General features: G+C 38.8%; 1 protein-coding gene across 2 annotated transcripts in view; it reads left to right on the forward strand.

Moving 5' to 3' along the window:
- The window catches only part of DOCK1 (dedicator of cytokinesis 1), a 319,193-nt gene that overhangs the window by 71,419 nt on the left and 235,356 nt on the right, over positions 1–12,418 (forward strand). For both annotated transcript variants that reach the window (XM_055719977.1, XM_055719978.1), the window contains exon 24: positions 11,410–11,480. In XM_055719977.1, the coding sequence (XP_055575952.1) occupies positions 11,410–11,480 (71 nt within the window). The remainder of the gene's footprint in view (positions 1–11,409; positions 11,481–12,418) is intronic.

The raw sequence follows: 12,418 nt of genomic DNA on the forward strand, positions 1-12,418 counted from the left end.
TCAGAAAGGGTCTCAGAACTGGGGTTAGATTTTGGGACAGTTTGACAGTATGACTCCTCCTCCTCAGGTGTGCAGTGGTTTTACATTAGAAGAATTTTTTTTATAGCAGCTGTAAGGCAAAGACAGATGGTGGCAAAGTGCTGTGCCAGTGCAAGAGGTTTCTCTTGAAGGGAGCTGGGAAGAGAAGAGTGGGAAAACACCTGAAGACACCAGTCCTTTGTGGCCGAGTGCACACAGGTCATAGGCTAGTAATACCATGCTGAGCACGCAGCAAAAATAGATAGTGGGGATAAAGCTGCTGAAGTTTGAGTATTTTAGGCAGAGAGACTGAGAATGTATCATCTGATAACAAAATGGGGATATTACATATTTCAGAAAAGCTGTATTTTCTTTCCACTAACAAAGCATCTATCCTGAATGGGAATTGGGAAGTTTGAGTCAGGGACTCAGTGTGTGCTATCTGCTGTCTTACAAATAGGATGTCCTCGGATAATGAGGATTGAATGTAAGATCTATTTTCCCGAGATGTGTTTGTGAATTCTGCTTCAGCAAGGCAGATGAATGTGAGCTTTTTTTCTTTTTCAACATATTATGCCTAGGAAAAAAAAAACCCACCACAACAACAACAAAAAACCACAACACCCCCCCCCCCAAAAAAAAAAAAAAAAAAAAAATTGCTTGTCTTCACCTGAGAGGCAGGAAGACTAACTTCCTAGCAAAGCCCAGAGAGATCAGACAACAGCAGTGTCTGTCTTAGCCTGTTTATCATTTCACATTCAGATCTCTGCAAACTTGGATAAAGCACATCTTCTGTCTGCATTTGACTACATGAAGTACACTGCTGGGTGAAGCATTGACAGATGAGCCAGTGTGGGGTTGTCCAAGAAGTGTGCTTGTGGATGCTTTTCAGAAGCCTTGACAACCTTTCATTCATTATTAATTGCTTTCATCTCCTTTGGACTCTAATTACTTAGCTCTTAGAACACATAATTGTTAGTATTGGCTTTTTGCAGCTTGTGAAATTGCTTTTATTATGTTCAAATAGCCACTGAAGCACTACAGTTTTTTCAGTAACTAGAAACGTGTGATTCTATTACAAAGAATAAAATTATTGAATAGGTGGAAAAATGTGGGGTTTTTTTGAGAGTGAGTGAGTCTGGCTTCTGGGAATCTTGCCTGACAAAGCTGTTGGAGTCCTGGGAGGGTGTCAGTAACCATGTAAAGTGGACATGACATTACAGCTTCATTCAGCATCTTCATCAGTGATCTGGAGTTGGTAGCTAAGTACCACGCTTGTGGTGAGGAACATCAGAAGGATCTGTGTGATTTCTACTTGAAGCTGGCAGTTGCAGTTTAGCAAAGACACCTTGCGGTCATAGCTGACCACTCTGGGGTCGTCGGTTCCATGTGCAGTGGCAGGTGAAGAATCACAGAGTGGTTTGGGTTGGAAGGGACCTTGAAGCCCACCCAGTCCCACCCCGTGCCCTGGCAGGGCCCCCTCCCCCCAGCCCAGGCTGCTCCCAGCCCCATCCAGCCTGGCCTTGAGCACTGCCAGGGATGGGGCACCCACAGCTGCTCTGGGCAGCCTGGGCCAGCGCCTCGCCGCCCTCACGGGGAACAATTTCTGCCTCACAGCTCATCTGCATCTCCCCTCTCTCAGCTTAAGGCCATTGCCCCTTGGCCTGTCACCACGTGCCCACGTACAAAGCCCCTCTCTGGCTTTCTTTTCAGCCCCTTTAGGTCTGGAAGAAGCAACAGGGCATTGGGTGTCAGCCAGAGAGATAATGAGAAGGTGGTGGGCCCGTCATTTGTTTTTAGATAGCCTTGGTGCAGCCTCATCTTGCATGCTGGCTGCTGTTCTCGTCTCCATACCTCAGGGAATAGTTAAAGGGATACGGAAGACCAGAACTGGGGATGGTTCAACTTCCTGGCAGGTGAGCGGTCTGTGAAAGTCATCTGCACCAAATCCCATAATATAGGGTGCGCTCACTGACATAAGTAGGAGGTCAGTTTAAAATAATTAAAGGAAAAATCTTTCATTTCTGAAGCTTGCTGTCACAGGAGGTTATGGAGGCAGTGTCAGCAGATCCAGAAAGAGGTTAGGCAGACTCACAGGGCACAGGTCCATAGGTGTTCTGAAAGGATGGGTGGATGTGCAGCCTCTGAAGGATGCTGGGGAGGCCAGGAAGGGGAATGGACCACAGAAACTGTAAATGACATTGATTTACTATTTAAATTACATTCTGTGGCCACTATTGGAGAGCGAGTGCTGGGCTATACAAACCATTAGGGTGACACAGTGAGTGTTTCTTTTGCCATTGGAGACTTCGTTGAAGTTTTGTAGACAACTCATGAAGATAAGCAGATAAGTTGCTAGATCCCTGTGTTGCACAGTTAAGATCAGCAGATCTAGCTGTAGCGGTTTCAGGCGCTTTTTGTCCTGGTTTTAGTATATATTGGGGAAGCTAAATAAGTGTATACGAAATAAGTCTGTTTGGAGAGATAAGAAGTTGAAAAGACCTACGTAGAAAATTGAGGTGCTTCACATTAAAAGAGGCAGATGCTTAATTCACACATTTGAATATTTCTATTTCTCCTTGCAAAAATTGTAATCTGTCTTGATAGTTTATCAATGTGAAACAGAATTGCAAATGCAAAGTGTTTCTGGAATGGCCTCAACTTTTCTTTTTGGGCTGGTTATACTGGTTGGTTTTGTGTTTGGTTTTTTTTTTTTTTTTTTTTAATTTTATTTCCCCCAGCCTATCTGTTAAGAGAGTAGCCTTCAAGCTGACACTGTGCAGAGGAGAATGAATGACTGCGGTCTTATATTCTTTGCAAGAATTACTCTTTATCTATTCAAATATTTATGTCCTTGTGGAAGCTGATGAGCTATTTCTGACTGTAGCTCAGGTCTTCAGTTACTTAATGTTTTGCATTTAAATTGCCCCCTTTTTTTTTTAATTTGATTTTTTCGAGGCTTTGGGTACATTAAAAAAAGTTTCCTCAAAAGAAAACTGTCTGAATTGTACAAGGATTTAAGGTTGTAGAGCAAAAAAAGAGACTCTGAATTTGTACCTCTTTTAAGATTATGTCTATTCTAAATTTCTTAGGGTAGGGGAGAATTTGCGTGTATGGCTGCTTTGCAAATTTAACTTCAGCTTCTGCCTTTAAGGGAAGAAAATCAAGAATATTTTCTGTGGAGGGCATGTGAACTGTGGTACTTGGCAGATTTGCTGGCTGCAAGTAGGTATAACTGTACGCTGCATTGATTAATTATTTCTCAAGACTTAAAAGGAAACAAAACCCTAACAAGCGAGAAAACCAAACCCCCTGTCTATATGCAAAGTCCTCTTCTGCTCTAAAATTATGCTTTGCATTGCTTGAGGATGCTTTGACTCCCAGTCTTGTGGCTGGGAAGGGCACAACCTTTTGCAGAGGGTCCTCCAAGAAGTCTGGTGTGAGCCTGGAGGTAGGGAAAGGCACGTCTGTCCTTCACCGCTTCCGATGTGCGGTTGGTCAGCGGAGGGGGCTCCGAAGGTAACCCCAGCACTGGCTCCGCTCCGCTGCCAGCTCTGTTGCTGCGCTCAATGGTCCCTTTGCGGCTGAAGAACTGGTCACCTAGTCCTTTGGGTGGGTATTTGTAGTGGCTGGCTTAGTGTATGCGTGGAAAAAACAGTATTTTTCTGAGTGTAAATGTCTGTGCTTTTGTGAGCTTTTGGTATTGCAAAATAATAGCAGTTTAGAAACATTATTAAAAGGATATTTAAAATTTGAACTGCAGTGCTTCAGCTATGTATTTGTACAAGAAATAGGTAAAAATCCATATATTCTGGGAGCATGATTGGAGCAGAGCTTTATTAGCATATGCTTCTTAGTGGATTCAGATGTTTTGCAATCAAAATATTAAGGTGTAAGAACGAATAAACCTCACTTTCATCCTGTAGGCTGTAAAGGTGGCAGTAGTCAATCCTATAAGTTGGAATTTGAGAAGCTGGTACGGGATAAATTACAGTGTTCAAAACAATGCAGATCTTGTTTTTTATAGTTAGTTAACTAAATACAGTTGTCAAGGGTTGGGGTTTTTTGTGTGTTGACTGCAGCGGAGGCAGGCATCCAGAGGCTGCCTTTGACACTTGAGTTGTTGTTGTTTTGTTTTTGTTTAAGTGTGCCATTGTCCAAACTGGAGAATGAAATTCAGTGATTTGAGCTGACAGATGTTTTCGTCATCCTCTTACTACCAAAAATTTTTCTTGCAAGATGAATGGTAGTGGGCTGCAGTAATGGTTTGAGAAGAAGAGAGATTAAACTTTATTTGTCAAGTATCAGTTTGATTTTAAGAATTACTTGATTAAATAAGGTGTGCAGTATTTGGTACGTGCACGTATTTTTAATGGTTAGAAGTGTAGTGAGCTTTCTTGGGTTTATTCCTATTTTCTGCTAATTGGTGCATGATAATTATTTCCTTAACCTTTTACTGTTTAAGTATGAGCTCAGCTGAAGCCTAGCGTGATGTTTCAAGTTCAGATAAAAATGCAAATGTTTCCTAGTAATTTATTCTTGCATCTCTTTGAAACAAGGGCAGATGAGCCAGCTGCATCGAATTTATGAGGACTGTCTGGTTTCGGCTGTGTTTGTATGAGTGAGCCGAACTATGCGCAGCAGGGTTCTTGCAGTTTGCTCTAATGTTTGCTGTTATGTGTGGCTTTGTACTGCTGTTCAGGATGACTGAAAAAAAGATAGGCTTGTAGCCGACTTAGTTCTCTGTGCTTTAAATGATCTTGATAAAGTAGGTGTGTATATAAAATTTTGCTGTAATGTGACCACAGAGAGCCAGGGTGGAAGACGATAACATTTCACTAATGCAAATTCTCGTGTGTGTGTGTGTGTGTTTTTAATAATGCTTGTCACTTTTAACACATGATGCATGTTTCTCAGTATCCATACCATACTTTCCTACTCTAATATTAAGCTTCTATTGCTAAAGCCACAGAAAAGTATTTAAATGAAGACAGGGAAATACATTGCAAGCTGCTGAGGTGCCTAGGAAGAAAACAAGAGGCTGCATTAGTCTGAAGGGCTTTTCCAACAAATTGAATGCTTCATAACCATTGTTTAAAACTAGTTGAGTAACAAAATGCAACCGTGAACTGAGGTTTCTGTGTGTCTCAGAAGTACAGGAAAGTCTGTTGTTGCACTGGCAACAAATACAATAATCTCTCTAAGAGCGCAATGCCACTTCACTTGTGATCATGCTTTGTGCTGTTTTACATCAAATTTTGTGCCAGAGGCGCTGGTTCAGTTGTGATTTGGAACAAATGACTGCGGTAGACTGGGACAATTCAAAAACAGTGTTTAGGCGTTCCTGGAAATTGTTTCATCCAGCTGCTGACTGGGCTTAATTTGGCTGGGTTGATGAGTTTAATAGAATGGCATCCAGGATAATGCTTGTATAGAAGGTAGGTGCTTTGTGTTGAATGACACAAAAGATGAAAATAAACATTAAAATGTACAAATCGAGTCAGGTACAACAAATGTATTGCTTCATCAAACAAAAGAGTAAGAACATACGATGTTTGGCAAAGAGGTTTTATGCTTAATTTTGAGACTAGGCGTTTTGTTTGAAATGAATGACTTTAGAAAATGACATTCTAAAACTAAGTATTTTTGCTTTCATATAGTAGAAAGAGATGAACTTAAAACCTAGACAAAAGCTGTAGTTTACTATTCAGAGTACATTTTGTTTAACACTCTGCAAGTGTAATTTTTTGAGTCTAACACAACCTTAAGTTAGTATTGCAGTTTTCTTAAATCGCTCCTGTAAAGAAGAAGCTTTTGTTACTGTTTTTTGACATTTCTTGTCAGTATAAACCCAAGAATGGAATACAAAAATTTTTAGTTGTTGCAAAAACTGTTTTTGCTTTACTTTGTACTGCTTTGTTTTTGTTTACCAATGAGCATTGTTATTATCACACTAGTAATTTCTGGTTTGTATTAATGAAGAGATTGCTCAATATTCTCAACTGTGTAATAAACAAAAGTATATTAGTAAAACTCCTTTTGTTTATATGTGATATCCAAAATTATATCAAAGTGACTTTAAGCTACTTAGCAAGACTACTCTATCTTATTTTAGTGAGCGTTCATATGACAAAGAAGTGTTTGTGGTAGAAGGATGCTACGGTGAAATATAATGCCATATTTTTGGTACCCTTTTAGTGTAGCTTTGTGTTAGTACCTCAGGGTGTTATCTCAAGTGTGGTAAAATAAAATTTTTGGCTGAAGAGAATAATTTTTCTTATTCCACAAGCCTTCAAATGTGCTAATGATTACCAGATGTGACAAAGTGATGGAGATGCTTACAAACAGTGCTTGCTGAACGCACAGATTGCAGCATGACTTTCTGGCTTGGTGACAGAACATATTTAAGATAGATCTCCAAATGGCAGATGAAACATGCTGTAATTGTACTAATCTTGTGATGCTTCTTAACCATGTTTCTGAGCACATGCACTTCTGTGTAGATAAGTTCTTTGTGGCTTGTTATGTTGGGTTGTCAGTGTTTGAAACTGTGATCTATGTGACTTTTGAGGAGGTGGACTAGGTGACTTTGGGCACTGGTGACTGAATGCTTAAGGTAATGCTGCTTTTCACCAGCGAAGGAAGCCCTGTCCAGAAAACTCAAAGGTTTGCAGAAGCAGACTCCATGGTGAAGTACTAGTATGACTCTTGTCTTTGCCCAACTTAAAACTAGGGAGGGCTTGAAGGGAGCTGGGGTCGGAGGACAGGCTTACATGTGGTCCTAGAGGGAAGTGTAAGGAGTGAGGAGGGATCCAGATTTCCTGGGCCCTGGTGGAAGTCCCAAAACTTTTAAGCTGAGGGGCTTACACTTGCCTAACGACATGAAGAAAAGGCATGTATCTGTCCTCCCATCTCTTTCTGGGAGGACTGTTGATATATGCCTATTTTCAAGAAGAAATAAAAAAAACTTTTCTGTAAGACAGCTCCTCCAGGTAACATTAGCAGTTGGCGTTTTGGGGATTATTTTTGATGTTCTGGAAGATAAATGAAGCTTAATCTTATTTCATGCAGCTTACATATGCAAGGGTCGAGGTGCTCTAACAGGTTTTGGGGGGTTTGAGGTTCTTTTTGTTCCTGCAAAAATGGCAGCAAAAGTTCCTTTCAGGGTAAAATGACTGTTTTGCTGACAGTGTTTTCTAAATTGCTGGCTTAGGATAAATTTTAGTCATACAAACTCCTTGAACCTTTAGATCTGAGGAATGTGCCAGTTTTTCTCTTGGTAGATCCCATTTCTTACCTATTCTTGTCTCATTAAACCTGTCTGGAAGTGGGTCATTGGACAAAAAAGAGCTGTGGTAGCATGGGCACCGCAGTGGACCCTTCACTGATGATCAGAGGGACCACCGTTAGAAAGAACGTCTCTGTTACACTTAGTCTTATTTATTTTGGCTGCCTTAGCATGTCTGAAGGTTTTTTTCCCCCAGCTAATCTTTTGATACAGGCCATCACTGAATTAGTTTCTTCAGCATGAAAAGAAACCCTGCGTTATTTAGCTGCTAGCTCTGAAGAAGTTAAGGAAAATGCAGTTAGCTGTTAAGTCGTCATAAGCACATCAATTAATTTGTCTTAAAGGTTGCAAAGGGTGACTGCTCTAGATAGAGAGATGGTTGTGATGTTTGAAGGAGTAAGTTGCAATTGTTCTGCGGAACAATAAAAACTAGGAATTTCTTCCTCTGTATTGGCTGTGCAGAGAACTGTGACCATCAATTATTGCTTAATTTATTCTATTTAAGGCAAAGCTTTGGCTTTTCTGGACCTTATTATTTTCACTTAGTGAGTCTTATTTCTTGGCATACTTAATTGCCTTTTTAATAGTTTAAAGTGTATCCTTGAAGCGCTATACTCATCGACTTAGCAGTTCAATAGGTTGTATTGGCAGCTGGTTCATGTAATAAGTGTCAGTTAATGGTTCTTTTCATATGTATGTACTTTGGCTGTGCTGTATTACCTTTTATACATAGATATGTGTTCATTTCCCCTTTATGAATACCATATTTATGTTAAGTGCACAGCTGTGTGTATGGTTGCATGTAGTGGGGAGAGGGGGAAGTGAGGGATGAGACATGAGGTTGGAAAGCACTTTGGGTTAGTTCGCGGGCTAACATGCAGTGTTGGTGTCATGCCGATCCTTGACTCACATGTGAATAACATCCTAGGGAAACCCCCAACTTCCAATAATACCCAGATGGTCAATGTAACAGTGAGTGTACAAGGAAGCTTAACTCGGTAACAGGGAGTGTATATCCATTATTCACATGATGCACTGGCTTGTTTCCACTTTCTCTCTCCTTTATTCTTCACCTTTGCTGGTTTATTTTAGTGCTTTGTAGTACTTAAAATGAATGATTTTGTAACTTGATAAGGGTAGTATAATTTCTCACTCGTTTTCCATAAAGATGGAAGCCCTCTTGGGCAGTAAAATTTTTATTGCAGCCCAGCTTGAAACTATGTAGAATTATTGACTAAGTATGTGAGCCTGATATTTCCAGGTTTGTATGTGTATCTAATGTGATCACATGGCAGTTATTGCAAAAACCTGTTTGATTAAAAATCAAATAATTAAGTTTCTTCTTTATTGTGTTTTCTCTAATGCTGTTTTGAAGTTTCAAGTCTTTTAGGCATCACCATGTAACTATGAAATTAAGATTTTGATTTAGTTTGCTGTGTACTTCTTGCAGAAATAAGGAATTTGAACCTTTGTCCAGTGCTGATCAAGAGTGAAATGTAATCTAACTTCTTTCAATGGAAAAAAACCTCCAAAACAGATTGCTTATTTGTTTTTTCCTGCTGTTATGTGAAAAGGCGAAAACAAGGGGGAGTTTATCTGCTGAATTTAATATTCCATACTTACGTATTCCAGTATCCTGGGAATAACCAGCATTGCAATTGTGCTGCTGCTAACAAAAGATCTGCTTTCAGCTACAGCTTCTAACAGAGTAAAATCTAAAGTGAGAGCTGCTCTTTAACTTTTTGTTGATATTAATTCTTGTAATTTTAGTAGACCATTGGATTACACAGATACAGATTTAATCATGGGGCTGCAGAGCCTACTTGTCTGACCGTGCTGTCTGTGATGTAATTGAGTCTAGTTGAGATTGGGAATTGGGAAATACACTTCTAAAATTTTCTTTAAATTTTAAGATATTAAACTTTAATTGATTTGTCCAAAATCAGAACCTAGAGTTGCTGATAATTTTTGTAACTACGGGCTTAATTGATATTGTAAATATTTTTACCTGATAGTACTTCATTTAAGCTATTAAAGTGTTAATCTTAATCATTGTACCAGCACAGTCTGAAATTCTAATTCAAGATATAAAATGCAAGCTCTTTTTTTAGTATGTGTTACTAAACATTTATTGCTACATGCATTTGAATGATAAGCAAATAAAAAACCACAGTGATGGCTGCGGTTTATAACTGGTCATTAGAGTTCTCATCCATCAAAACACATAAGCGTGTACATAATGGGACTATTTGCATAATTACAGTTATGAGCTTGGTTTCTGAGCATGTAAGTAGTCCTTTAAGCATATGTGGAAATGTTTGACGATCAAGCTTGACAGCTTAAATGGACTATGAATAAAAACTGGAACACCCTGAAATTTGCACCTAACCTATTGACAAGTTTTTTGCTCTTTTAAAAGTGGCCAGCAAGCACTGGCAAACTTCCCACACTGGCTACTTGAAGTTGTGCTTGTGACTGTAATCAAACAATTGACCTCTTGCATTCAAGAATGGTGGAATTTGATTTAAAATTACTAGGGTTGTGGCAGAAAAGTGTGGTTTGAAAATAGAGAAGTGGTTTTGTATATACCTGCGGGGCAGTACTGCTTGAGCCTGTTTCCCCATGGCTCTTCCTACTATTAACAACTACTGCTAAATAGAATTTTTCTGTCTCTTGAATTCCCCTGACCATGGAGTTGTATAGTATAATCACTTGTCAGGTCACAGACTTCAGACTAGAAAAGAATTGATTAAAAAGTAAAAGTATAAGGGCTCATCTCCCTTCTAATTCAAAAGGAAGGGCAGCACAGGGTGCTGTCATTGATGGAAATTGCAAATACTAAGCGATAAACCCACAAACAGAAATGGGGAATGAATCATTCAAAAATATATCTGTAATCAAACTGTTATTATCAATACAATGTGAAAGTAAGCAAAATAAATCCAACTGTTGTGGTTTATATTTGAATTACTGTGGTTTTTCTTTTCTGGTCTGGTGCTCAGTGGACACAGGAACTTGAGGAACCTCAGTAAAATAGTGCATGTGTATGAACTAACAAGATTAAGATTTAAAGCCAAAGACTTTTGCCTTAGGGTTTCTTAGGTAGAATGTTTTCTCATCTATTATTTGAAAAACGACATTTAAATTCATTTGCAAATGAAGAAAAAACCCTCCAGCTTCATCTGATTGAAATTACTGGTTCTATAGTCTGAGTGATTCTTATCTGTGGTGTTACCAGAGGTCCGTTTTCTATTGTCCAACCCAATGTGTACTTTGGAATGATGGCATTAAATTGCAGGGCAGTAATTTTTAATTGCTGGATTTTTGCTCTTGATGCCTGTAAAAGAATGTTTGCTCTAGAAATAAATAGATAACTACTAACTGTTACTAAGAAATGGAAAGACAAAATTAGTTGAAATGACTACAAATAGTGAAAATACGAAACATCTGTTTGGATCGGCCAGGTGGGATGGGGCTTGGAGCAACCTGGTCTCCTGGAAGGTGTCCCTGCCCAGGGCAGGGGCTTGGAACTAGATAATCTCTAAAGGTCCCTTCCAACCATTCTGTGATTCTATCATCTTCTGAATCCTTTCATTATGTACTATGAAATGGAGTGACAACTGCAGGTTCACGGGGAATTACAAAGAACTGCAGTTCTGTTAGTGGCTACCCAGAATTTGCTGAAGGAAAGATTACAGTCGTGCATTTTTTTGTTTCACTTTGAAGCAGAGGAGGGAAAATTAAACCCAAACAAATACAGCATGGCTGATGAGAAGATGCTTCTCCATCTCTGCAGATGATGGGGGGGGGGAAGTGATTACAGGAACATAACTTAGTTATGCATTATGTACTGATACACCAATAAGTTTCTGTAACATGTTGGAAGGAGCTTATAAATCTCTAATTTTCATGTAAATTGCTATTTTTCTCAGTTTACTAATCTTTCATGCCTCTTTCTTCTTTTAAGCTTCTTTTAGCTGAAGCCATAGAATAGTTAAGCCAAAGCAACCTACTCTTGTGTGATTATCTTCTTGCAGTCTTTGCATCACCTCTAAAGGCATATGAATTTCAGTCTTGTTTATTTGTTGTTTTTATTTTTCTAGGGGGCAGCACTTAAATACTTGCCAGCTATTGTCAATGATGTGAAATTAGTATTTGATCCAAAAGAACTTAGGTGAGTAGAGTTAATGAAATGTGTAGTGTGAACTTAATCTAGATCTTTCTTTTACATATATAGATATTTATCTATCTCTACACACACAAATATCTACAGAGGCAATGAACTGTGATTTCCTGAGGTGTTTTATCACCCTGGTTTTATTACCTTTTTACCCCCCTTGCAAATATTTTCAGGGGCCCACTAACAACTTGTTTTTAAGGTAACACGTAAGGTGTCAAGGTTTGACAAATGTCTTGACAAACTTTGCAGTCTTGTTGAGTACAGTCAGGTAATGAGATAGCAAGAGTTATCAATCGGGGAACTGACATCAAAATTCTTAAGCTGTATACTTGATGCTTCACGAGTTCAAGTATAAATTTAATGTAAATAATTACATTTTTGTTCAGTGAGCCATATTTATTGCTGGCTCGACATTTCAGTACCTCATAAACACAGGAACGTTGATAGTAAATAGAAAGAGTAATAATAGGAAGATGTTTTAGAACAAAAAAATAGAGAAACCAAATCTAAACTAGTATTTTAGGAGAACTTTTAAAGAGAAGAAAAAAAGTTTCTCTTTCACAGTGCTATTGCAAGGCATTTCAAGTTGAAAGAAAACACCCTTTTTATCTAATTTGATTGCACAGATCCTTTTCTGTATTCTCTGTTTTCATTTCTTTGTTCTGGTGTGTCAAAATGAGGGAAAAAAAGATAAAGTAGAAATGAAATAGGTAAGTGTCATCTCAGTCTAACATTCCAGTGGCCTGAAGAACGTGGCATTTAGCTTCTGCTTGCCTGTACTGTAAACTTTTTTTTACTTATGCTTCCAGTGGCCTTGGGAGTACATCCTCATAGAGTGTCTGGAATAAATAGTAATTTTGATATGTGATAGCAAAAGTTCTGGGAAAATAGATCAATTGAAAAATACCAGGACTTAGCCTGTTTTACCCCGA

Source organism: Falco cherrug, chromosome 9 (genome assembly GCF_023634085.1).
Source record: "Falco cherrug isolate bFalChe1 chromosome 9, bFalChe1.pri, whole genome shotgun sequence".
NCBI lineage: Eukaryota > Metazoa > Chordata > Aves > Falconiformes > Falconidae > Falco > Falco cherrug.